Source organism: Odontesthes bonariensis, chromosome 11, assembly GCF_027942865.1.
Source record: "Odontesthes bonariensis isolate fOdoBon6 chromosome 11, fOdoBon6.hap1, whole genome shotgun sequence".
In the NCBI taxonomy this organism is placed as follows: Eukaryota; Metazoa; Chordata; class Actinopteri; order Atheriniformes; family Atherinopsidae; genus Odontesthes; species Odontesthes bonariensis.
In genome coordinates this window covers 38373066-38401033 of record NC_134516.1, presented here as the reverse complement: position 1 = coordinate 38401033, position 27968 = coordinate 38373066, and the positions used below count along the sequence as shown (strand labels likewise).

The window sequence follows — 27968 nt, the reverse complement described above, 5'->3', positions numbered from 1 at the left end:
ACGTTAGGTTTATTATTTCTCTATTATCTGAGCAGAACAGTCACCAACCACGTGTTCCAAGCTGAGCGTGAGTCTGCCCCTAGCTTGTGTGCGCGCACACTGGTGTGAACTCACGTGCACAACCTCGTCCACAGAGGGGGAGTGACCTGAAAGTCGGAAAATTCGAAATTAAACAACTTTCAGGTCCTTCCCCCTCTGTGGACGAGTTTGTGCACGTGAGTTCACACCAGTGAGCGCGCACACACCAGGGGGCTTGCAAGGGCTTGCATTGTTTTGTTTCATGTTTGGAATGATCAATAGAGAGCAGAGGAGCTTGGTTTTATCTGTTATACTATTAAATATATATATTAAAACTTTTATACTTGTTAAAAGTATCATGATATCATAAGTTGGAGAGTGCAGTCCTAGTTAATTTTTTTTTTCATGTTTATCCATGAGGATTGAATGTTCCTTTTCAATGGTTTTATGTATTTACTGGCTTTCACTGTGCAGAAAACTTTCAAATCATTTGCAGTCAACTTAACATTACTGCTTACTTTCATAATTAGGATAAATGGTAGTATTTGCTCTTGTAAATATATGTATTTTTAACAGATTTTAGTAGTTGTCTTTTTGTATATTGTCTTCTCATCATTGAGAATGTGCTGTAATCCCTTATGTTTTTGTCATATTTCTCTAATGTCAATTTGCAGATGCCACGAACTAGTCGTAGATCTCAAGCTGCTCGTCGCCGTGCTGAGGCTTCGACTGTTCAGCGCATTGGCGTACCAACGCCATCCAGTGACTTTGTTGGCCGTGAGTATCATTTATATATTATTAAAGAATGGAGAGTATTTGTATATTCTGTGTGCTAATATATATTGTTTTCAGTGATTAATATATATCTTTTCCTTTACAGGCCGCGGAACTGGGCGGCGACACAAAGCGAACGAATGGCCAATCAGCGAGCATACTGGGCGTCGTCACAAGCTGGTCATTCCGGATGGGAGCCTTGATAAGAAAGTATGAAAATTTTCATGCTATTCAAATATACAATGTAGAAATGGATTGCTTATTGTCAGTTTGCTATAATTTGTCTTTTTTTTTTTTTCCTCCCATAGCTGGTTCTTGTTATCGGGGCGTCCCATTTGCGGTCCTTGGCAGATGGCATTGTTAAAATGCAAGGAGGTTTCGTATCTTTTGCCTTTATGTCGACTCCAGGGGCTGACGCAGATCAGCTGCGCAAGGAGGTTGAGAAGGTCGTACTTCCTCGTCGTCCTGACGCTATTTGCGTTTTTGCTCCATCCAACAACCTCACGTCCAGCATCAACCACCAAGAGGCAGGACGGGCCTTTAAGTTGTACCTTGAGGCAGTTCGTGAGCACTGCACTAAGGTGTGTTATTTTATTTTCAAGTCAAGTTTATTTATATAGCGCATTTCAGACACGAGTGCAATTCAATGTGCTTCACATTAAAAAAGGAATAAGAAGAATAAACGTAACAAAAGAGAAATAAAAAAACTTAAAACACCAAACATCAGTAGTTGATGTATTTGTAAATAAAGTAATTTGATAATGCAATTCTTCCTCTAGGTGTTCTGTATCGGTATGATTCCACGCTTGACGGAATCCATGGAGAAACAGGAGCTATTCCAGCAGGAGTATCATCGTGTTTCGGCAAATCTAAGTATGGAGTAAAATAATTCTGAGTTCATTTCCAGTATTTTGATGGCAGTTGTCTTTGGTGAAAAGGATGTTTGTATAATTATACATATTTTTCTTTTCAGAGATGCCGTTTTATTCCATTGCCGAGGACTTCCCCCTAAGTCGCGTCGATCTGTGGAGTTATGATGGAGTAAGTACAATCTTATTCTGAAGTTAGAAAGTGGTGAGAATTTATATTCAATACTTATTTTACTTGTCTGTTGTTTTGCTGATTTATATACCTTTTATTTTGGTTTAGATTCACCTTGACGACAACAAGGGGATGCGCATCCTCAGTGATCGCATTTGGGTGTTTGCGCATCAGTTCCTGGAGCTGTCTGCACCCAAGCCACTGGCCACGAGTCAGGCAGCTGTTCCGTATAAGCCGAGGTATGTGCCACGTCTGGTTGTGAAGGGAGTGGAACGAGTTCCACGTCCACCCCCTCCAGAGTGGACAACTGTGAGATACGGCAGGAAGGTAAGGAAGTTTGTTGTTCCCAATGTACTTTTATGCAAGGATGGGATTTAAGTTGGTGTGTAATGTTCTGAAATGGCTTTTGTGTGTTCTTTTTATAGAGGAGCCATTCGGGGGAATCTGACTCTGATTCACCCAAGGAAAGGGTGGTTCCTGATAAGGTGAGTGTTTCACAACCACTTGTTGTAAAGCATTTTTAATGTGATTAGTATATTCATTATTTCAATTTTTGTTTAACAGATTGCTACTCCAGTTTTGAAGGAGTGTTACATCCCCCTGAATCCTGTTCGTTTTTCACCTGAGTTGTTGGTTGCCATGGAAAAAGTTTCTCCATTGGCAGTGGCAGCTGTTCACACAGGCAACGAGGTAAGTTGCAGCAAAGTGTATTTCAAAATATAGTCTCAGTATTGTCTTTTAGAAAAGACACAGATCTGACATGTTGTTTGTGTTATAGATGAAGCCTGTGGAACGTGTCAAGAAACCAGCTGTCTTAAGGACCAGGCGTGTGAGACAGCAGGTTTGTAAAATCTTAAGCGAGTTAACTTTTCAGATCTTCAATGAGGATAATTGTTCATAATTAATTTATTTGTCTTTGTCTTTCAGGTTTCAGCCACACCGAGCGTAACTCCTGCCGCTGTTGGTGTGGGGCTTGTGTCTGTGAAGAAGAATGTAAGTGTGGTCCATATTTAGCTTTTTATTATGTTAAATATGTAAGTAATATGAAACCATAAAGTGTATTACTGAAAACACTTGGTCTAAATTATTTGGAATCTTGGTTTAAATTCAGATGAATTAATATAATGATTTTGTTTTATAGGTTGAGGCAACATCCAAACAGGTGGATGTCTGCGATGTGGTGCGTTCTCCCCATCCTCGGGAGGCGTCTGACTGTCCTGGGTTGGTGTCTGTCTGTCCGTCCGAGCTCGTTTCTGACCGGGAGGTTTGTATAACAACATTTTTGGTAGTAAATATAAAGAAATGAATACAAATGAAAGAAATTATGTTTTCTAATGTCATTGTAGATGCTTGAGGTGTCGGTGGATTTCGAGTGCAGCCAAACGCCCCCCAGAGGTCAGTGTGTTAACTCCAATTCTTGCAGTTGTTCAGAGCGGTTCCCCCCTTCTCTTATTCCAGGAACAGTTAGTCATAGTAATCAGTCTGTTAGCAATACTTTAATGTCCAGAAGTGTTGTAGCTGCTATAAAACACCAAATTTCTCCAATTTGCACTTGGAAATCATCGGACGTCGATGCAGTTGATGCGGAAGGTCAGAAGTTGGCAGAATATATTGATACAGAAAGACCTCAGAGAGGCACAAAGCCAGAGTTTTGCAAGTTGGTGGAGCGACAAAGTATTTTTGGTAAAAAATGGAAAGTACTAATTGGGGGTACTACATATGGTCAATTTAATTTGAATCTGGAGGAGGAATTTAGTGAGAAGTTACAGACGTATTTGTTGAGAAATGGAATGTGCATTCTTAATCTTGAGGGTTCATGTAGCTTGGTTATCCATCATGAATCTTACTTTGTCATTGTGGACTGTGGAACAAGAAATTTACAGGGGTTGGCATCAGAAACGGGTACATCTGTAGTGGCATTTAACACTTGCTTCAATGATTTAATGATTCACATTATGAATCTTCGGGAATCATTAAATGCGACGGAGTATGGCATGTCTGCGATTTCTGTACAACAGAGTAGCTTTGGTTTAGAAGCATGTACCACAGTCATTGCTGACACGCAGGTCACAGACGAACGTCATGGTGCCAGTTCTAGTCAGCCATCAGTTAGAGGATCATTCCATCAGGGCGATGATCGGTTTAAGTACGGGGGACTGCAGTGTGCACCTGTGAGTCTTGTTGCTTTAGCAAAGCACAAGATGGATAGTGTTTTTTCATGGCATTCTGACACATTAGATAATGTTGTTGTCAGAGGTGACGCCTTGTACACTTATTTGCGGGACAACAATCTGATTAGTGGTAGGAAGGAAACGCTCTGTGTTTTAGACTTGCCGAAGCAGGTTGATATTGACGGGTGTACTTTAGATGTGACGTATGGAGATTTTGTTGCTGGACATGTAGATGTTTTCCAGGGTGAGTTTATAGATTCTGGTGCGCACACTACTCTCCGTGAAGGATTGCAAAAGATGTGCGCCACATATGAAACTTGTGTTCTGACTATAAATGGAAGTACCTGCGCTCTTATCAGTCAGAATGGAAAGTATGCCGTTGTAGATTCCCATGCACGTGATTGTAATGGAATGGTAAGTGTTTCAGGGAAAAGCAACGTTTTGTATTTAAACAGCTTTGATGATCTTTTGAATTATATTGAGAGATATGCTAGGCAAAAGAGAACCAGTCCCAAGGAATTTGAAATTAGTGGTGTGCAAATTGACATGCACAGAAATGAGACTTCATTTAGTCCATTTGACAGTAATTTGTTAAAACATGTCTCTGTTCAGGAAGTCTTGTGTACAGATAAATCTAGAGGGCAAAAGCAAAAGAAGCCTCAGAGTAGTACATCTTGTAAAAAGATACAAGAAACTCATGAAGATCTTGTAACTTCAGATGTGTTTGTCACCAATGTGAGGACTAGAGCGTTAGAGTTTAATCCTCTTTCAAAAGTGGTGTCAGAAGCTGTTTGCAAACACTTGAATGTAGAATGCGAGAAAGGTGAGTCATCATCTGACTTGGTTGGGGACTTGGGGATCCCATGCAAGGTGGAACCCATTGTCGGGGACGGGAACTGTTTCTTTCGGGCTGTTAGTCAGGCTTTAAGTGGGACTCAGAAATGGCACAGGAAAATTAGACTTGCTGTAGTGAAACAGTTAGAAAGGAATCCTCAAATGTATTGTAACATTTTGAGAAATGAAAATTCCTCTATAAATGAGTATATTAAAAGATCAAGGATGCAATATGTTGGATCATGGGCAACTGAAGTGGAAATTCAAGCTGCAGCAGACTGTTTGGGTGTGAACATTGTTACATATTATATTGATAAATGGCTTGAATATAAATGTACTGCTGGTCAGTTCTCAAATCAGTGTGTGTATCTACAAAATATTCATGGTAACCATTACGAGACAGTTGTTTGTGTTAAGCAAACACAACATTGTTATGGTTACTGTAAGGAAAGGGTCTCAATTTCTCAAGGGTATAGTGTTCGAAATAAGACAACAAATGAACCTAATGTTGTCTTAGAAAGTACAAAAACTGCAAACAGTTACGTACTAAATGACGATAGTGTCATTATTCATAATGCTAATACACATTTGTCATTTAATCCTGTGTGTACAGATGTTTCAAAAGCTTTGTGCAACAAGTATGATATTATGTTTGTTAAACAGAGCACACAAGGATCCATGGCTTCTGGGCCTTTGGGGAGTGTGTGTAAGACTGAAGAGATTGTAAAAGATGGTAACAGTTTTTTCAGAGCAGTGTCTCTAGTACTAAGCGGTTCCCAGAAGAGTCATCGCAGAGTACGACTGGCTGGTGTTTCTTATTTGGAGAAGAACAAAGAGGGTAAACGGTTGGTTGGGAAAGGATTTTCTTCTGTGTCTGACTATGTTAAGAAGTCCTGTATGAAGTATGTTGGACATGAAGCTTCTGAAATTGAAATACAGGCAACTGCAAATGCATTGGGGGTGAATTTGTATGTGCATAATGGGAAGGAATGGGTAAAATATGGGTGTACAAGTTCCATTGGTATAAATGAAGGAATATATCTAAAATGTGATTGTCATTTTGAGGTTATTACTTGTGTCTTGCAGGGTGATCAAGAGTCTTGTTATGGTTTTTGTAAAGTTAATGATGTATCAGACACACCATATAAGCGTAGAAGAAAATCAAAAAAAACAAATTGCAGTAAAGAAACAATTAGTTCAAATACTTCTCGACATTTAAAGAAGAAATTTACATTTAAAAAAGTGATGGATTACCAACATGATTTGGAGTATAAAGAAAAGATTAAATTGAAAAATAAAGCAATGTATCATACACAAATGTCTTATAAAGAGAAAAAGATTGCAGAATTAAAAAGAAAGTACAGGGAAGCTAGGTTCCATAGAGAAAAAGTAAATGCATTGTTGAGGATGAAATATCAATTTAACACATTATATCAACAGAAGAAAAAGGCTCTAAGTAAATTAAAATATAAAATTAATGTACTTTATCAAGAGAAACTTAAAACTTTGAGTAAAGAGAATTATGAAAATGATTTATTGTATCAAGAGAAACGCAAGACCTTCAGTAAAGACAAATATAAATATGACTTACTGTATCAAGAAAAACGTAAGACGATGAGTAAAGACAAATATAAATTTAATTTGGTGCATAAAGAAAATGTAAAGACGATGAGTAAAGACAAATATAAATTTAATTTGGTGCATAAAGAAAATGTAAAGACGATGAGTAAAGACAAATATAAATTTAATTTGGTGCATAAAGAAAATGTGAAGGCAATGAGTAAGAAGAAATTTAAGGTTAATTTGCAGCACAGACAGAAATTAAAAGAGATTTGTCGTATAAAGTATCATGGTAACATGGAACATAAGAAAAAGGTTTCAATGCGTGTGAAGTTAAATCAACAGCAACGTAAGGAAATGTTAAAAGAAATTGACTTTGTTATCAAACAGTTTTTAGATAAGGTTAAAGATGGGCCTGATTTTGTCTGCTGTGTCTGTCATAGACTGCTGTTTAGACATCAAGTATTAGTGTGTAGGAAAGATTTCTATTCTAAAAGTCAATCTAGTGCTTTAATTGCAGCAAAATGCATTTCTGAAGATTATGTGCACAAATGTGACAATAGTTGTGCTGTGCAATGTAAATTGACAAAGTCATCTAGAGGTAAACTGATGATTTGTTATACCTGTCATTACAAGATGAGCAAAGGTGTAATGCCACCAGAAAGTGTGACTAACAATTTAAATGTGGATATTATCCCTCCACAATTGGCTTGTCTAAATAGTTTAGAACAGCATTTAATAGCTTTACATATACCATTCATGAAAATGTTGGCTTTACCCAAAGGGGGACAAAATGGCGTACATGGACCAGTGACTTGTGTTCCAGCAAATATTGTTGAAACATGTAATGTATTGCCTCGTTGTAATATGGAAGGATCTTTGCTTGCTGTAAAATTAAAGCGTAAATTAACTTACAAAGGTCATTATAAGTATCAGTTTGTTGATACTTTGCATGTACGGGAAGCACTTAAGTATTTAAAGCAGTTCAACAGATATTATAAAGATATAGATTTTAATGAGAATTGGATTAATGAATTTTGTAGAGATGAAGATGATGTAGTGGAGAAAGATGTAATTCCTGACATTTCTGAAAAAGAATTGGAGGAGACTGAGGAGCTGTTGCACGATCGACAGCAGCATTGCATGTTTCAAGATACATGTCTCATGCCTGTTGACATAGGCCAGGAAGCTTTGGATCAGTATTTGGATAACATTTTAAATGTTGCTCCTGGTGAAGGTAATAATCCAGTCAAATTACTAAGTGATCCAGAAAATGAAGCAAAGTGCTTCCCTGGTTTGTTTCCATCTGGACAAAATACTTACCATGCAAACAGGTCACATCGTTTAACATTGTTTCGGTATTTTAATAACAGGCTTTTACATGCAGATGGTAGATTTTCATCCAACGTTGAATATATCTTTTATGCACAGTACATGTCTGAATTGGAACAGGTTATTTCTAATGTGTCAGTAGCATTGCGTAAAGGGCAATGTGGGAAATCCCAGAATTTGGGTGACTTGTTGAAAAATGAGGAGTCTTTGAACAAGTTGTTGGAGTTTGATGATGGCTATCGGTTCCTAAAACCCATTAGAGGGACTCCAGCTTTTTGGCAGTCTGCAAAACGCGACATCCTAGCCTGTGTTAAACAGTTGGGTAAGCCTACATGGTTTGCGTCGTTTTCATCAGCAGATATGAGATGGACTAATCTTTTATATACCCTTTTGAAACAGGATGGGCGAACAGAGACGGCTGAGCAATTGGAATGGGCAGATAAATGTGAACTGTTACGTCGAAATCCTGTGACTGCTGCCAGGATGTTTGATTTTAGATGGCATGTTTTCTTAAGAGAAGTTCTCATGTCTCCTGCTAATCCCATTGGTAAAGTCGTTGACTATTACTACCGTGTTGAGTTTCAGCAACGCGGTTCCCCTCATTGTCATTGCCTTTTCTGGATTTCTGGGGCTCCAATCCTAGATCAAAACACAGATGAGGAAGTTGTGGAATTTATAGATAAGTATATAACATGCGAACTTCCGTCTGAGGACGAACCATTGTTTGAAGTGGTTACATCTGTTCAGCAGCATTCAAAACGTCACTCAAAATCATGTAAAAAGAAAAACACAGTTTGTCGTTTTAACTTTCCACGACCTGCATCGAGCAGAACATTTATTTGTCGTAGTGAAAAAGATAAGGATAAGACTTGTACATGTAATTTGGATAAAACCAGCAGCAATGTACAGTGTCCCTGTGCAAGTAAAGAGGCTATGGCTCAAAATCAGGCAAAGGAGATTCTAAGTAAAGTGAAGAGTCTCCTTGCAGATGAAACTTGTCCCTATAGGACTGTAGAAGAAATTTTTCAAAGACTGGGTATAAACCAAGAAATATTTGAAAAGGTCTATAAACGAGTTAGTCGACATACACATGTAGTTTTGAAAAGAGAGATTAATGAAATTTGGATTAATCAGTATAGTCCGCCGCTGTTAAAAGCATGGAATGCTAATCTCGATATTCAATATTGTGTAGATGCATATGCTTGTTGTGTCTACATAGTTTCTTATATGTCTAAAAGTGAGAGAGAAATTGGCCTCATGCTAGGAAATGCCCAGAGAGAAGCATCCAGAGATGGCAATGTTAGTGCTAAAGAAGCGTTAAAGAAGCTTGGTAGTGTATATCTACATAATCGGGATGTCTGTGCTCAGGAAGCGGTGTATCGACTAACCAGTATGCATTTAAAGGAGTGTTCTAGGAAGGTTGTTTTTATTCCAACTGGTGACAACATTGTAAAAATGAGTTTACCTATTTCTGTTTTGAGACAGAAGGCGGCTACAAATGATCTTAGTTCAGAGGAAATGTGGATGACTGGTTTGGTTGATCGCTATAAAAATCGTCCAAAAGATGATATTTTTAACGATATGTGCATTGCAAAGTTTGCATCTGACTATCGGGTTCTGTCCAAGAACGAAAAATGTAAATCTGCTGTCAAGTTGAATAATGGTTTAGGTTTTGTGGCAAAAAGAAGTCGAACACAACCATCAGTTGTTCGTTATGCGCGTTTTTCAGAAACCAAAGATCCAGAAAAATTTTATCAGAGCATAATGCAATTATTTCTGCCGTATCGCGTTGATGATGATCTGAAGCCTTCAGGTTGTGAAAGATTTGAACAATTTTATAGACTTGGTGTGGTTAAATTTATTGATGGAACCAAACATTTAGTGAAGTCTGTCGTAGATTTAAATAGAAGCGAATTTGAAGTGGAATCTTTTAACCTGGAGGCAGCAGATCAGGTGGTTGGCGACGTACTGCTTGAAAATGCATGGTGTGAGTTGTGTCCTGAAGTGGAGATGGAACGGTTGGAGGGTGTGGAAGGAATGAAACAAATAAAAGCAACGCTGAGTGATGAAAAAGAACACATCCCAGATTTAAGTTCATCTTCCAAGGGAAATGTATTTGAGAAAAAGAGCACGCTGACTAGAATCGAAGGCTTAGCATTAATTAGATCTTTGAATGAAAGACAGTTCTCTGTTTTTTACCAAATCAGGCAATGGTGTTTAGACAAGGTAAATGGAAAAAATCCTGAACCGTTGCACATTTTTATTACAGGAGGTGCAGGCACAGGTAAAAGTCATTTGATCAGAGCGATTGAATATGAATCAAAACGATTATTGTCACCAATGTGTCAATACCCTGACAACACACCTGTTTTATTGACTGCTCCTACAGGTATTGCTGCATATAATTTGGAAGCAACAACAATTCACACAACATTTTCTATTGGAATTGATGTACGCTTACCGTACACTCCTTTGGGAGAAGAGAAGCTCAATTCATTACGTCTGAAATATAGTGATGTACATATTCTCATCATAGATGAAATATCAATGGTAGATCACAATTTGGTATCATATGTGCATGGTAGATCAAACAAAGGGGAAACGTAGGCTCATTTGGAAACATTAGTGTGGTGGCAGTTGGAGATTTCTTCCAGTTACCTCCTGTCAAAGGCAAACCGCTGTATTCTGATGGGGTTGGCAGCAACTTGTGGTCTGATTTATTTAAAGTTGTGGAACTAACGGAAATAGTTCGGCAAAAAGATTTTGTCTTTTCCCAGCTGTTAAACCGGATGAGGACTCGTTCAAAAGAGACCCCCATGCTACCTGGTGACATAAATGTTTTAAAAGTTTGTGAAACGGGTGAGGTCAGCTCAGCCTTGCATATATTTGCAACAAATGAACAAGTAAATGAGCATAATATGAAACAGTTGTTTGAGAGTTGCCCAGAATATGTGAAAATTGAGGCACAGGATTCTGTAAACGATAAAAAAACAGGCAAATTGCGGTTGTTGCAAGGGAGTCATACTAAAGCTTTACATACCGGTTTGTTAGAGGTTTTGTTGTTGGGTAAGGGTGCACGCGTTATGCTGTGTAAAAACGTGGATGTCGGGGATGGTTTAGTTAACGGTGTTTGTGGCACTGTGACAGATATCATAATACCAGAAAAGGACAAGTTTCCTAAATTGGTTTATGTTAGATTTGATGACGATCGTGTAGGCATCCACAGAAGGAAAACGTGTGTGTATGGGTCCTCGGATGTGGTTGGTTCCACACCTATTGTACCCGAGGAGGAAAGAGCCACTGTTAAAGGTGGATTGCGACGACAATTTCCACTGAAATTGGCGTGGGCCTGTACGGTACACAAAGTACAAGGCTTAACTGTAGACAAAGCTGTTGTTTGTCTAAACAAAATCTTTGCACCTGGTCAAGCTTATGTTGCTCTAAGCAGAGTTAGGAGTCTTTCAGGTTTGACCATTCAAGACTTTAATGAAAAAAGGATTTATTGTAAGGATGACATTACGGTTGCTATCCAGAGTATGACACCCCTCTTGATGTGTGGACCTACAAAGCTCAGCGGATTTGACACATCTGCTTTTACTGTGTTCTTAATGAACGTCCAAAGTTTAAATCGACATGTTAAAGATTTAGCTTTTTGTACTCAGCAATGGAAACCTAAATGTATTGCTGTAACAGAAACATGGATTCTTGAACCTCAAGCTGATACGGTAAAGATTGATGGTTACAGTTTCAACAACTGTCCCCGACATTTATCGTATGATGGTACCCAGCCATCGTTAATTAGGTTGCAAGACCAACAACATGGCGGTGTTGGCATGTATACTGCAGATGGTGTGGAATATGAAGTTTTAAAGCCACCACAGGTCAATTTAGAGTGTTTAATTTATAACTTTTTGCATTTGAACATTAAAATGGTTGTAATTTATCGCTCACCACAGTATCCTATGTCATTATTTAAAACCAATTTGGTAAAGATGCTTGACTGGCTGGAGCAATTGGCAACTGGAACAATAGCATTGATGGGAGATTTTAATGATGATATTCTAAAGTCATCAACAATCTTAAATTGTGTTAAAACCAGAGGATATGTGCAAATAGTCCAGGAAGCAACTACTGAAAAGGGTAGTTTAATAGATCACATCTATGTTAAATCAGATGTTTATGAGGGAGAAGCAGTGGTAATACCAACATATTTTAGTGATCATGAAGGAATTCTGTGTGGTTTTAAGCTGATTTAGTTATTTAATGAAATAATTATTTGTTTTAGTTTTTGAAGTACAGATGGAGAGTATATTTGGGGGGGAAAGTATGTATTTATGAATTTTTTATTTTTTAAACTATTCAAAACCCTCCGAGCAACATAACAAAGTAACACAGAACCAGGGAAACAACACGACACCAGAACAGGGACAGACGACAGCGAGCACTGATAAACAAGGTGGCCTCGGCTTACCATTGCACACTGTACATAAAAAATCCACAAAAATTCTCAAGGAGCTTAACAACTCCATTGCACACGGCACATAAACAAACAACACCGGAGTGTGGTTTTAAGCTGATGTAGTTTTTAATGAAATAATTATTTTGTAGTTTAAGTACAGATGAGAGTATATGGGGGGGGGGAGACAGTATTTTAGTACATGTTATTTATATAACTATTAGTTTTTATTTTAAATGAATTGTATGTTTTCTGTATATTTTACAAGGTTTACAAAAATGACAATTCTGAATCCCAAAAAGTTGAACGATGTGACAGCTCACAGGCAAGAGGGGGATTCTCCGCCACAATTTGCCTGTGTGACCTGCCCCGTCTCTTTCCTGTCCCAAAGGGGGCTCTCACTTCACATCAGGAGGAAGCATCCCGATGCATACTTCTGTGCACGGAAGGAGCTGCCGCTCAGTAAGTCAGGACTGAAGACGAAGGCAGAGACTAAGACGGGAACTAATAGTGGCCCTTCCGCCTGTCTCGGAGGTGGCGCATTAGCTAAGCACTTTAATTACCTATGTTATGAAATTTGTGTTATATTTAACAGTAAACAAGTCTTTATTGTGTAAAGGTTTCTTTTTCTTGCATTAAGACGGCATTTATTTAACTTCCACAGAAATATATTTGAAACTATTGATAAACGGCTATCAATATAAGTTAACATACAGAAATTAGCATGCTGTTCTTAATGCAAGTTTTGCTTTACCTTGTCATATAGCATTTTAAAAAAGCAAAAGGCAATGGTATTGGTACTCCCACTTGTGGGACGGGGTTCAAATCCCTGTGTTGCCCTGCTGATTTGTGCTGACAAGTTTGAACAAATTTTGATGACAAGTAGAAAACCTTTAAACTCTGGATTGGCAAAGTGTGTGTTCAAAGATGTTTTATGCCAATGTAAAGAAGTTATGAGAAACATGAGCATAATAGAAATTCTTGTAGGATTTTTGTTGGTGTGAATGTGATTAATTTTGGTCTGTTATGACACACAGAAGGTGTCGCTGCTGAACAACGCTACGACCTTTTTACTGCAAAAAGGCCAACACTGCCGCTCCAGCAACGTCAATGGTATCACGCCTTTCCTGCACCCGAGCACGAGGCAGAGTATTTGAATCTCCCAAATGGCCTTCACTCCACAACAGTATGACACAAGTGGAATGTGTTCAACGTTGGACTGATATCTCACCTTCAAGACAGGAGTTCTTATGCAATTGCAATTGTAAAATTGTTCACCAGGACTAAAGATGAAAACTAGCCTTTGGCTAACTCTGGCATGTTGTAGATGTACTGTTATTAATATGCACTGTGTTGTTAATAAATAAAATTGAATATTTGAGTGACTGTCAGTTCCTGTTTTGTGGCAAAGGATTGGAGAGGACTTCTTGAAGGCTATTCAACATAGTTTGAGTGGGCAGGACTTTTAGTGACGTGTAAGACTGTACCACGCCAATGTGTCCAGCACTGCGCCGTAATAATGGACCAAAAAAACAGTGCAGATCGGATGATGTCTCAGGGAGATATAGCTGTTTAAATGATTTTGGAGGTGCACTGAAGTCGTACTCCAATATGATTCTATTGGGCTCTTTAGAGGTTAACAAAGGTCATTCATATGTAGTTTGGTGCAAATCGGATGATGCACGTGAGACTTAGAGGCGAACGTATGCAAACTGCGAGGGATTGGAAATGCCATTCTGCTAAGCCCACAGGCTTAAGCCAGTGGTGAGAGAAGGATTCAGCATCATGTTGTTGAATGTCATCAAACACAGCGTTAAATTTAGGAGATGTATAAAACACAGCTCACTGCCTGGTAAAAGGGGGTGGGGCTTAGTGACGTCAGCATAGACGATGTGAATGTGATTACAGCTGGTCTGTTAAGATACACAGAAACTTTCATCAACTCACGACCTTGCATGTTCAAGTTATTCCATCATGATGTTTCATGGCGAAAGATCAGAATTTAAAGCTTAGCCCCGCCCACATACTGTGATGTAGCCAAAAACCTTTGATAACTTTTGCTCTTCAATCCTTCAAGACTCTGCTCAGTGAGTATGAAGTCCCCAGGTTAAAAGCTGTAGGAGGAGTTCGATCAAATACAACGTCTGTTTAAGAGATAAAATGGCGAGTTTGGTCAAAAATGGCGGACTTCCTGTTGGGTGTGGACTAGGGCTCCAAGACACTTTTTTGTAGGTCCTGACAAGACGCACAGGTGTGCTGAGTTTCATGATTGTCGTTGATGTTTTTAGATGTTCTAGGGGGCGCTGTGGAGGCACTAGGCCACGCCCATCAAATATTGGACCGCACACCTGTTGGCGGGTGGATTAGTATCAATCCCAGTGAGTTTGGTGCGTCTCGGCTCAAAACTGTAGAATTTAGATCCAAACGTATGGTAACGGCGTGATGTCTGACTTCACCAAGCCGCCATAGCCACGCCTTCAACTGAAAACTGTTGGTGCTTTAAAGCAAGTGAGACCAACTTGTTATCTGTATTCTGACACAAGATCATGTTGATTAGGTGAAGGGGGCCAGAAATGGAGCTTTCCAAGTAAAAAAAGTGACTTCCTGTTCTGAGGGGGCGGGGCTTAGATGACGTCAGCATATGACCACATAGGATTGACAAGCATCCAACATGGATGACTCATACCAAGTTTGGTGCAGATTAAACTTTTTAGGTGAAAGATATAGCGTTTCGTTTACACTGGCGAGTACGCCAAGTTCGCGGCTTGGCCAAGCCCCCTAAACATGCTCAAAAACTCAAGTCTTCTGATAACTTTTGTTCCCCCATCCCTTAACTGCATATTGACCAAAGATGAAGTCCGTAGCTCAAAATCCCTGGGGCGTGAAAATTTTCCTGCGAGGTGTGTAAATATGAAAAATGGCCAAAATTTGCCCTTTGACCCAAAATGGCCGCCTCCTTGTACGTTTTAGAGCATACCTCCAAGAGACTTTTGTTCTTGATTTGAGGCGATCTACGTACATACCGAGTTTCAGATCTCTACGACGTACGGTTTGGTCTATCTCACGTTAGGTGGCGCTGTAGAGCAGTTTGGCCACGCCCACTTTCGACTCCATTAAAAACATGTGATTTCACGCGGGGGACAATTTTGGGTAAAGTTTCGGGAGTTTTCGAATACGTTAAGGCGTCCCCATTCGCGATTCCGTGCGGAAAAGAAACGAGAATAAGAAGAACAAGAACTGCAAGCAGTGATAACGGCCCTCGCAGCCAAGCGCAGCTCCGGCCATGCGACCGCCTGACCGCCTGCACCGCCGACCCGACGTGGTCATCGACACCGTCACGCGTCTCACGCGCCGGTCCACCGGACGGAGCGTGCGACGAATCTCCCAAATCGCCTTCAGTCCACGACAGTACGACACCAGTGGCACATGTTCAAAGTTGGAGCGATATCTCACCTTCCAGACAGGAGTTACCGTCACTTCCTGTTTTGTGGGGGCGGGGTTTAGCGACGTCAGAAATGTACCACGCCAACGTGTCAAGCGCTGCTCCGTAATGATGCACAAAAAATATGATGCAGATCGGATGATGTCTCAAGGAGATATAGTTGTTTATATTATCTAGGGGGCGCACTGGAGTCACACTTCAATATAATCCTATTGGGCTCTTTAGATGTTAACAAAGGTCATTCATATGTAGTTTGGTGCAAATCGGATGATGCATGTGAGATTTAGAGCCGAACGTATGCAAACGGCGAGGGATTGGAATGTGCCATTCTTCCACGCCCACACTATTTTGTAGGTCCTGACAAGACGCACAGGTGTGCTGAGTTTCATGATTGTCGGTGAAAGCATGGCTTGGGGCTGATGTTTTTAGATGTTCTAGGGGGCGCTGTGGAGGCATTAGGCCACGCCCATCAAATATTGGACCTCACACCTGTTGGGGGGCGGATTAGGATCGATCCCAGTGAGTTTGGTGCATCTCGGCTCAAAACTGTAGAATTTAGAGCCAAACGTATGGTAACGGCGTGATGTCTGACTTCACCAAGTTGCCATAGCCACGCCTTCAACTGAAAACTGTTGGTGCTTTAAAGCCAGTGAGACCAACTTGTTATCTGTATTCTGACACAAGATCATGTTGATTAGGTGAAGGGGGCCAGAAATGGAGCTTTCCAAGGAAAAAAAGTGACTTCCTGTTCTGAGGGGGCGGGGCTTAGATGACGTCAGCATATGACCACATAGGATTGACATAAATCCAACATGGATGACTCATACCAAGTTTGGTGAAGATTGAACTTTTTAGGTGAAAGATATAGCATTTCGTTTACACTGGCGAGTACGCCAAGTTCGCCGCTTGGCCAAGCCCCCTAAACATGCTCAAAAACTCAAGTCTTCTGATAACTTTTGTGCCCCCATCCCTTAACTGCATACTGACCAAAAATGAAGTCCGTAGCTCAAAATCCCTGGGGCGTGAAAATTTTCCTGCGAGGTGTGTAAATATGAAAAATGGCCAAAATTTGCCCTTTGACCCAAGATGGCCGCCTCCTTGTACGTTTTAGAGCATACCTCCAAGAGACTTTTGTTCTTGATTTGAGGCGATCTACATACATACCGAGTTTCAGATCTCTACGACATACGGTTCGGGCTATCTCACGTTAGGTGGCGCTATAGAGCAGTTTGGTAACGCCCACTTTCGGGTATATTAAAATCATGCAGTTTCACGCGGGGGACAATTTTGGGTAAAGTTTCGGGAGTTTTCGAATACGTTAAGGCATCCCCATTTGCGATTCCGTGCGGAAAAGAAAAAGAATAATAATAACAAGAACTGCAAGCAGTGATAACGGCCCTCGCAGCCAAGCGCAGCTCCGGCCTTGCGACCGCCTGACCGCCGGCACCGCCGCCCCGACGTGGTCATCGACGCCGTCAAGCGTCTCCCGCGCCCGTCCACCGGGCGGAACGTGCGACAAGTCTCTCAAATCGCCTTCAGTCCACGTCAGTACGACACCAGTGGCACGTGTTCAAAGTTGGAGCGATATCTCACCTTCCAGACAGGAGTTACCGTCACTTCCTGTTTTGTGGGGGCGGGGTTTAGCGACGTCAGAAATATACCACGCCAACGTTTCAAGCGCCGCTCCGTATTGATGCACAAAAAATATGGTGCAGATCGGATGATGTCTCAAGGAGATATAACTGTTTATATTATCTAGGGGGCGCAATGGAGTCACACTCCAATATAATCCTATTGGGCTCTTTAGATGTGAACAAAGGTCATTCATATCTAGTTTGGTGCAAATCGGATGATGCATGTGAGATTTAGAGCCGAACGTATGCAAACGGCGAGGGATTGGAATGTGCCATTCTCGCCACGCCCACACTATTTTGTAGGTCCTGACAAGACGCACAGGTGTGCTGAGTTTCATGATTGTCGGTGAAAGCATGGCTTGGGGCTGATGTTTTTAGTTGTTCTAGGGGGCGCTGTGGAGGCTATAGGCCACGCCCATCAAATATTGGACTGCACACCTGTTGGGGGGCGGATTAGGATCGATCCCAGTGAGTTTGGTGCATCTCGGCTCAAAACTGTAGAATTTAGAGCCAAACGTATGGTAACGGCGTGATGTCTGACTTCACCAAGCCGCCATAGCCACGCCTTCAACTGAAAACTTTTGGTGCTTTAAAGCAAGTTAGACCAACTTGTTTTCTGTATTCTGACACAAGATCATGTTGATTAGGTGAAGGGGGGCAGAAATGGAGCTTTCCACGTAAAAAAAGTGACTTCCTGTTCTGAGGGGGCGGGGCTTAAATGACGTCAGCATATGACCACATAGGATTGACATGCATCCAACATGGATGACTCATACCAAGTTTGGTGCAGATTGAACTTTTTAGGTGAAAGATATAGCATTTCGTTTACACTGGCGAGTACGCCAAGTTCGCCGCTTGGCCAAGCCCCCTAAACATGCTCAAAAACTCAAGTCTTCTGATAACTTTTGTTCCCCCATCCCTTAACTGCATACTGACCAAAAATGAAGTCCGTAGCTCAAAATCCCTGGGGCGTGAAAATTTTCCTGCGAGGTGTGTAAATATGAAAAATGGCCAAAATTTGCCCTTTGACCCAAAATGGCCGCCTCCTTGTACGTTTTAGAGCATACCTCCAAGAGACTTTTGTTCTTGATTTGAGGCGATCTACGTACATACCGAGTTTCAGATCTCTACGACGTACGGTTCGGTCTATCTCACGTTAGGTGGCGCTATAGAGCAGTTTGGCGACGCCCACTTTCGAGTACATTGAAAACATGTGATTTCACGCGGGGGACAATTTTGGGTAAAGTTTGGTGAGTTTTCGAATACGTTAAGGCATCCCCATTCGCGATTTCGCGCGGAAAAGAAAAAGAATAAGAATAAAAAAAATAGTGAAATCCTACAGATACAATAGGCCTTCGCAGCGCTTAGCTGCTCGGGCCTAACAAGAACTGCAAGCAGTGATAACGGCCCTCGCAGCCAAGCGCAGCTCCGGCCTTGCGACCGCCTGACCGCCTGCACCGCCGACCCGACGTGGTCATCGACGCCGTCCCGCGTCTCACGCGCCGGTCCACCGGAAGGAGCTTGCGACGAATCTCCCAAATCGCCTTCAGTCCACGACAGTACGACACCAGTGGCACATGTTCAAAGATGGAGCAATATCTCACCTTTCAGACAGGAGTTACCGTCACTTCCTGTTTTGTGGGGGCGGGGTTTAGCGACGTCAGAAATGTACCACGCCAACGTGTCAAGCGCCGCTCCGTAATGATAAAGAAAAAATATGGTGCAGATCGGATGATGTCTCAAGGAGATATAGCTGTTTAAATTATCTAGGGGGCGCAGTGGAGTCACACTCCAATATAATCCTATCGGGCTCTTTAGATGTTAACAAAGGTCATTCATATCTAGTTTGGTGCAAATCGGATGATGCATGTGAGATTTAGAGCCGACCGTATGCAAACGGCGAGGGATTGGAATGTGCCATTCTGCCACGCCCACACTATTTTGTAGGTCCTAACAAGACGCACAGGTGTGCTGAGTTTCATGATTGTCGGTGAAAGCATGGCTTGGATCTAATATTTTTAGATGTTCTAGGGGGCGCTGTGGAGGCATTAGGCCACGCCCATCAAATATTGGACCGCACACCTGTTGCGGGGCGGATTAGGATCGATCCCAGTGAGTTTGGTGCATCTCGGCTCAAAACTGTAGAATTTAGAGCCAAACGTATGGTAACGGCGTGATGTCTGACTTCACCAAGTCGCCATAGCCACGCCTTCAACTGAACACTGTTGGTGCTTTAAAGCCAGTGAGACCAACTTGTTATCTGTATTCTGACACAAGATCATGTTGATTAGGTGAAGGGGGCCAGAAATGGAGCTTTCCAAGTAAAAAAAGTGACTTCCTGTTCTGAGGGGGCGGGGCTTAGATGACGTCAGCATATGACCACATAGGATTGACATGCATCCAACATGGATGACTCATACCAAGTTTGGTGCAGTTTAAACTTTTTAGGTGAAAGATATAGCGTTTCGTTTACACTGGCGAGTACGCCAAGTTCGCCGCTTGGCCAAGCCCCCTAAACATGCTCAAAAACTCAAGTCTTCTGATAACTTTTGTTCCCCCATCCCTTAACTGCATACTGACCAAAAATGAAGTCTGTAGCTCAAAATCCCTGGGGCGTGAAAATTTTCCTGCGAGGTGTGTAAATATGAAAAATGGCCAAAATTTGCCCTTTGACCCAAAATGGCCGCCTCCCTGTACGTTTTAGAGCATACCTCCAAGAGACTTTTGTTCTTGATTTGAGGCGATCTACATACATTCCGAGTTTCAGATCTCTACGACGTACGGTTCGGTCTATCTCACGTTAGGTGGCGCTGTAGAGCAGTTTGGCCACGCCCACTTTCGACTCCATTAAAAACATGCAGTTTCACGCGGGGGACAATTTTGGGTAAAGTTTCGGGAGTTTTCGAATACGTTCAGGCATCCCCATTCGCGAAACCGCGTGGAGAAGAAAAAGAATAAGAATAACAAGAACTGCAAGCAGTGATAACGGCCCTCGCAGCCAAGCGCAGCTCCGGCCTTGCGACCGCCTGACCGCCGGCACCGCCGCCCCGACGTGGTCATCGACGCCGTCCCGCGTCTCCCGCGCCCGTCCACCGGGCGGAGCGTTCGACGAATCTCTCAAATCGCCTTCAGTCCACGTCAGTACGACACCAGTGGCACGTGTTCAAAGTTGGAACGATATCTCACCTTCCAGACAGGAGTTACCGTCACTTCCTGTTTTGTGGGGGCGGGGTTTAGCGACGTCAGAAATATACCACGCCAACATGTCAAGCGCTGCTCCGTAATGATGCACAAAAAATATGGTGCAGATCGGATGATGTCTCAAGGAGATATAGCTGTTTAAATGATCTAGGGGGCGCACTAGAGTCAAACTCCAATATAATCCTATTGGGCTCTTTAGAGGTTAACAAAGGTCATTCATATCTAGTTTGGTGTAAATCGGATGATGCGTGTGTGATTTAGAGCCGAACGTATGCAAACGGCGAGGGATTGGAATGTGCCATTTTGCCACGCCCACACTATTTTGTAGGTCCTGACTAGACGCACAGGTGTGCTGAGTTTCATGATTGTTGTTCAAAGCATGGCTTGGGGCTGATGTTTTTAGATTTTCTAGGGGGCGCTGTGGAGGCATTAGGCCACGCCCATCAAATATTGGACCGCACACCTGTTGGGGGGTGGATTAGGATCGATCCCAGTGAGTTTGGTGCTTCTCGGCTCAAAACTGTAGAATTTAGAGCCAAACGTATGGTAACGGCGTGATGTCTGACTTCAACAAGCTGCCATAGCCACGCCTTCAACTGAAAACTGTTGGTGCTTTAAAGCAAGTTAGACCAACGTGTTATCTGTATTCTGACACAAAATCATGTTGATTAGGTGAAGGGGGCCAGAAATGGAGCTTTCCAAGTAAAACAAGTGACTTCCTGTTCTGAGGGGGCGGGGCTTAGATGACGTCAGCATATGACCACATAGGATTGACATGCATCCAACATGGATGACTCATACCAAGTTTGGTGCAGTTTAAACTTTTTAGGTGAAAGATATAGCGTTTCGTTTACACTGGCGAGTACGCCAAGTTCGCCGCTTGGCCAAGCCCCCTAAACATGCTCAAAAACTCAAGTCTTCTGATAACTTTTGTTCCCCCATCCCTTAACTGCATACTGACCAAAAATGAAGTCCGTAGCTCAAAATCCCTGGGGCGTGAAAATTTTCCTGCGAGGTGTGTAAATATGAAAAATGGCCAAAATTTGCCCTTTGACCCAAAATGGCCGCCTCCTTGTACGTTTTAGAGCATACCTCCAAGAGACTTTTGTTCTTGATTTGAGGCGATCTACGTACATACCGAGTTTCAGATCTCTACGACGTACGGTTCGGGCTATCTCACGTTAGGTGGCGCTGTAGAGCAGTTTGGCGACGCCCACTTTCGAGTACATTAAAAACATGTGATTTCACGCGGGGGACAATTTTGGGTAAAGTTTCGGGAGTTTTCGAATACGTTCAGGCATCCCCATTCGCGATTCCGCGCGGAAAAGAAACGAGAATAAGAAGAATAATAATAATAATAGTGAAATCCTACAGAAACAATAGGCCTTCGCAGCGCTTAGCTGCTCGGGCCTAACAAGAACTGCAAGCAGTGATAACGGCCCTCGCAGCCAAGCGCAGCTCCGGCCTTGCGACCGCCTGACCGCCGGCACCGCCGCCCCGACGTGGTCACCGACGCCGTCACTCGTCTCCCGCGCCCGTCCACCAGGCGGAGCGCGCGACGAATCTCCCAAATCGCCTTCAGTCCACGACAGTACGACACCAGTGATACGTGTTCAAAGTTGGAGCGATATGCCACCTACCAGACAGGAGTTACCGTCACTTCCTGTTTTTTGGGGGCGGGGTTTAGCGACGTCAGAAATGTACCACGCCAACGTGTCAAGCGCCGCTCCGTAATGATGCACAAAAAACACGGTGCAGATCGGATAATGTCTCAAGGAGATATAGCTGTTTAAATGATCTAGGGGGCGCACTGGAGTCACACTCCAATATAATCCTATTGGGCTCTTTAGATGTTAACAAAGGTCATTCATATCTAGTTTGGTGCAAATCGGATGATGCATGTGAGATTTAGAGCCAAACGTATGCAAACGGCGAGGGATTGGAATGTGCCATTCTCGCCACGCCCACACTATTTTGTAGGTCCTGAAAAGACGCACAGGTGTGCTGAGTTTCATGATAGTTGTTCAAAGCATGGCTTGGGGCTGATGTTTTTAGATTTTCTAGGGGGCGCTGTGGAGGCATTAGGCCACGCCCATCAAATATTGGACTGCACACCTGTTGGGGGGCGGATTAGGATCGATCCCAGTGAGTTTGGTGCTTCTCGGCTCAAAACTGTAGAATTTAGAGCCAAACGTATGGTAACGGCGTGATGTCTGACTTCAACAAGCTGCCATAGCCACGCCTTCAACTGAAAACTGTTGGTGCTTTAAAGCAAGTTAGACCAACGTGTTATCTGTATTCTGACACAAAATCATGGTGATTAGGTGAAGGGGGCCAGAAATGGAGCTTTCCAAGGAAAAAAAGTGACTTCCTGTTCTGAGGGGGCGGGGCTTAGATGACGTCAGCATATGACCACATAGGATTGACATGCATCCAACATGGATGACTCATACCAAGTTTGGTGCAGATTGAACTTTTTAGGTGAAAGTTATAGCGTTTCGTTTACACTGGCGAGTACGCCAAGTTCGCCGCTTGGCCAAGCCCCCTAAACATGCTCAAAAACTCAAGTCTTCTGATAACTTTTGTGCCCCCATCCCTTAACTGCATACTGACCAAAAATGAAGTCCGTAGCTCAAAATCCCTGGGGCGTGAAAATTTTCCTGCGAGGTGTGTAAATATGAAAAATGGCCAAAATTTGCCCTTTGACCCAAAATGGCCGCCTCCTTGTACGTTTTAGAGCATACCTCCAAGAGACTTTTGTTCTTGATTTGAGGCGATGTACATACATACCGAGTTTCAGATCTCTACGACGTACGGTTCGGTCTATCTCACGTTAGGTGGCGCTATAGAGCAGTTCGGCGACGCCCACTTTCGACTCCATTAAAAACCTTTGATTTCACGCGGGGGACAATTTTGGGTAAAGTTTGGTGAGTTTTCGAATACGTTCAGGCGTCCCCATTTGCGATTCCGCGCGGAAAAGAAAAAGAAGCCGGAATAATAATAATAATAATAGTGAAATCTTGCAGATACAATAGGCCTTCGCAGCGCTTAGCTGCTCGGGCCTAACAAGAACTGCAAGCAGTGATAACGGCCCTCGCAGCCAAGCGCCGCTCCGGCCTTGCGACCGCCTGACCGCCGGCACCGCCGCCCCGACGTGGTCACCGACGCCGTCACGCGTCTCCCGCGCCCGTCCACCAGGCGAAGCGTGCGACGCATCTCCCAAATCGTTTTCAGTCCACGTCAGTACGACACCAGTGGCACGTGTTCAAAGTTGGAGCGATATACCACCTACCAGACAGGAGTTACCGTCACTTCCTGTTTTGTGGGGGCGGGGTTTAGCGACGTCAGAAATCTACAATGCCAATGTGTGAAGCGCTGCTCCGTAATGATGCACAAAAAATATGGTGCAGATCGGAGGATGTCTCAAGGAGCTTTAGCTTTTTAAATGATCTAGGGGGCGCACTAGAGTCACACTCCAATATAATCCTATTGGGCTCTTTAGATGTTAACAAAGGTCATTTATATCTAGTTTGGTGCAAATCGGATGATGCATGTGAGATTTAGAGCCGAACGTATGCAAACGGCGAGGGATTGGAATGTGCCATTCTCGCCACGCCCACACTATTTTGTAGGTCCTGACAAGACGCACAGGTGTGCTGAGTTTCATGATTGTCGGTGAAAGCATGGCTTGGATCTGATATTTTTAGATGTTCTAGGGGGCGCTGTGGAGGCATTAGGCCACGCCCATCAAATATTGGACTGCACACCTGTTGGGGGGTAGATTAGGATCAATCCCAGTGAGTTTGGTGCATCTGGGCTCAAAACTGTAGAATTTAGAGCCAAACGTATGGTAACGGCGTGATGTCTGACTTCACCAAGCCGCCAGAGCCACGCCTTCAACTGAAAACTTTTGGTGCTTTAAAGCAAGTTAGACCAACTTGTTTTCTGTATTCTGACACAAGATCATGTTGATTAGGTGAAGGGGGCCAGAAATGGAGCTTTCCAAGTAAAAAAAGTAACTTCCTGTTCTGAGGGGGCGGGGCTTAGATGACGTCAGCATATGACCACATAGGATTGACATGCATCCAACATGGATGACTCATACCAAGTTTGGTGCAGATTGAACTTTTTAGGTGAAAGATATAGCGTTTCGTTTACACTGGCGAGTACGCCAAGTTCGCCGCTTGGCCAAGCCCCCTAAACATGCTCAAAAACTCAAGTCTTCTGATAACTTTTGTTCCCCCATCCCTTAACTGCATACTGACCAAAAATGAAGTCTGTAGCTCAAAATCCCTGGGGCGTGAAAATTTTCCTGCGAGGTGTGTAAATATGAAAAATGGCCAAAATTTGCCCTTTGACCCAAAATGGCCGCCTCCTTGTACGTTTTAGAGCATACCTCCAAGAGACTTTTTTTCTTGATTTGAGGCGATCTACATACATACCGATTTTCAGATCTCTACGACGTACGGTTCGGTCTATCTCACGTTAGGTGGCGCTGTAGAGCAGTTTGGCCACGCCCACTCTCGACTCCATTAAAAACATGCAGTTTCACGCGGGGGACAATTTTGGGTAAAGTTTGGTGAGTTTTCGAATACGTTCAGGCATCCCCATTTGCGATTCCGCGCGGAAAAGAAAAAGAAGCCGGAATAATAATAATAACAAGAACTGCAAGCAGTGATAACGGCCCTCGCAGCCAAGCGCAGCTCCGGCCTTGCGACCGCCTGACCGCCGGCACCGCCGCCCCGACGTGGTCACCGACGCCGTCACGCGTTTCCCGCGCCCGTCCACCGGGCGGAGCGTGCGACGAATCTCCCAAATCGCCTTCAGTCCACGACAGTACGACACCAGTGACACGTGTTCAAAGTTGGAGCGATATGCCACCTACCAGACAGGAGTTACCGTCACTTCCTGTTTTGTGGGGGCGGGGTTTAGCGACGTCAGAAATATACAATGCCAACGTGTGAAGCGCTGCTCCGTAATGATGCACAAAAAATATGGTGCAGATCGGATGATGTCTCAAGGAGATATAGCTGTTTACATGATATAGGGGGCGCAGTGGAGTCAAACTCCAATATAATCCTATTGGGCTCTTTAGATGTTAACAAAGGTCATTCATATCTAGTTTGGTGCAAATCGGATGATGCGTGTGAGATTTAGAGCCGAACGTATGCAAACGGCGAGGGATTGGAATGTGCCATTAAGCCACGCCCACACTATTTTGTAGGTCCTGACAAGACGCACAGGTGTGCTGAGTTTCATGATTGTCGTTCAAAGCATGGCTTGGGGCTGATGTTTTTAGATGTTCTAGGGGGCGCTGTGGAGGCATTAGGCCACGCCCATCAAATATTGGACCTCACACCTGTTGGGGGGCGGATTAGGATCGATCCCAGTGAGTTTGGTGCATCTCGGCTCAAAACTGTAAAATTTAGAGCCAAACGTATGGTGACGGCGTGATGTCTGACTTCACCAAGCCGCCATATCCACGCCTTCAACTGGAAACTTTTGGGGCTTTAAAGCAAGTTAGACCAACTTCTTATCTGTATTCTGACACAAGATCATGTTGATTAGGTGAAGGGGGCCAGAAATGGAGCTTTCCAAGTAAAAAAAGTGACTTCCTGTTCTGAGGGGGCGGGGCTTAGATGACGTCAGCATATGACCACATAGGATTGACATGCATCCAACATGGATGACTCATACCAAGTTTGGTGCAGATTAAACTTTTTAGGTGAAAGATATAGCGTTTCGTTTACACTGGCGAGTACGCCAAGTTCGCCGCTTGGCCAAGCCCCCTAAACATGCTCAAAAACTCAAGTCTTCTGATAACTTTTGTGCCCCCATCCCTTAACTGCATACTGACCAAAAATGAAGTCTGTAGCTCAAAATCCCTGGGGCGTGAAAATTTTCCTGCGAGGTGTGTAAATATGAAAAATGGCCAAAATTTGCCCTTTGACCCAAAATGGCCGCCTCCTTGTACGTTTTAGAGCATACCTCCAAGAGACTTTTTTTCTTGATTTGAGGCGATCTACGTACATACCGAGTTTCAGATCTCTACGACGTACGGTTCGGTCTATCTCACGTTAGGTGGCGCTATAGAGCAGTTTGGCGACGCCCACTTTCGAGTACATTAAAAACATGTGATTTCACGCGGGGGACAATTTTGGGTAAAGTTTCGGGAGTTTTCGAATACGTTCAGGCCTCCCCATTCGCGATTCCGCGTGGAGAAGAAAAAGAAGATGAATAATAATAAGAATAGTGAAATCCTTCAGTTACAATAGGCCTTCGCAGCGCTTAGCTGCTCGGGCCTAACAAGAACTGCAAGCAGTGATAACGGCCCTCGCAGCCAAGCGCCGCTCCGGCCTTGCGACCGCCTGACTGCCGGCACCGCCGCCCCGACGTGGTCATCAACGCCGTCCCGCGTCTCCCGCGCCCGTCCACCGGGCGGAGCCTGCGGCGAATCTCTCAAATCGCCTTCAGTCCACGTCAGTACGACACCAGTGGCACGTGTTCAAAGTTGGAGCGATATCTCACCTTCCAGACAGGAGTTACTGTCACTTCCTGTTTTGTGGGGGCGGGGTTTAGCGACATCAGAAATATACCACGCCAACGTTTCATGCGCTGCTCCGTATTGATGCACAAAAAATATGGTGCAGATCGGATGATGTCTCAAGGAGATATAGCTGTTTATATTATCTAGGGGGCGCAATGGAGTCAAATTCCAATATAATCCTATTGGGCTCTTTAGAGGTTAACAAAGGTCATTCATATCTAGTTTGGTGCAAATCGGATGATGCGTGTGAGATTTAGAGCCGAACGTATGCAAACGGCGAGGGATTGGAATGTGCCATTAAGCCACGCCCACACTATTTTGTAGGTCCTGACAAGACGCACAGGTGTGCTGAGTTTCATGATTGTCGTTCAAAGCATGGCTTGGGGCTGATGTTTTTAGATGTTCTAGGGGGCGCTGTGGAGGCATTAGGCCACGCCCATCAACTATTGAACATCACATCTGTTGGGGGGCGGATTAGGATCGATCCCAGTGAGTTTGGTGCATCTCGGCTCAAAACTGTAGAATTTAGAGCCAAACGTATGGTAACGGCGTGATGTCTGACTTCACCAAGCCGCCATAGCCACGCCTTCAACTGAAAACTTTTGGTGCTTTAAAGCAAGTTAGACCAACTTGTTATCTGTATTCTGACACAAGATCATGTTGATTAAGTGAAGGGGGCCAGAAATGGAGCTTTCCAAGTAAAAAAAGTGACTTCCTGTTCTGAGGGGGCGGGGCTTAGATTACGTCAGCATATGACCACATAGGATTGACATGCATCCAACATGGATGACTCATACCAAGTTGGGTGCAGATTAAGCTTTTTAGGTGAAAGATATAGCGTTTCGTTTACACTGGCGAGTACGCTAAGTTCGCCGCTTGGCCAAGCCCCCTAAACATGCTCAAAAACTCAAGTCTTCTGATAACTTTTGTGCCCCCATCCCTTAACTGCATACTGACC

The 27968-nt window shown here is 43.3% G+C and overlaps 1 protein-coding gene across 1 annotated transcript in view; it reads left to right on the top strand.

The window, feature by feature from the left end:
- Positions 1 to 692: 692 nt before the first annotated feature.
- LOC142391271 (uncharacterized) overlaps positions 693 to 27968 on the top strand; it is a 45706-nt gene continuing 18430 nt past the window's right edge. Inside the window, exons 1-11 of the mRNA XM_075477041.1 lie at positions 693 to 795; positions 899 to 1002; positions 1101 to 1373; positions 1572 to 1665; positions 1766 to 1833; positions 1942 to 2160; positions 2259 to 2324; positions 2398 to 2523; positions 2612 to 2674; positions 2761 to 2826; positions 4617 to 7635. Of these exons, the coding sequence (XP_075333156.1) occupies positions 693 to 795; positions 899 to 1002; positions 1101 to 1373; positions 1572 to 1665; positions 1766 to 1833; positions 1942 to 2160; positions 2259 to 2324; positions 2398 to 2523; positions 2612 to 2674; positions 2761 to 2826; positions 4617 to 7635 (4201 nt within the window). The remainder of the gene's footprint in view (positions 796 to 898; positions 1003 to 1100; positions 1374 to 1571; positions 1666 to 1765; positions 1834 to 1941; positions 2161 to 2258; positions 2325 to 2397; positions 2524 to 2611; positions 2675 to 2760; positions 2827 to 4616; positions 7636 to 27968) is intronic.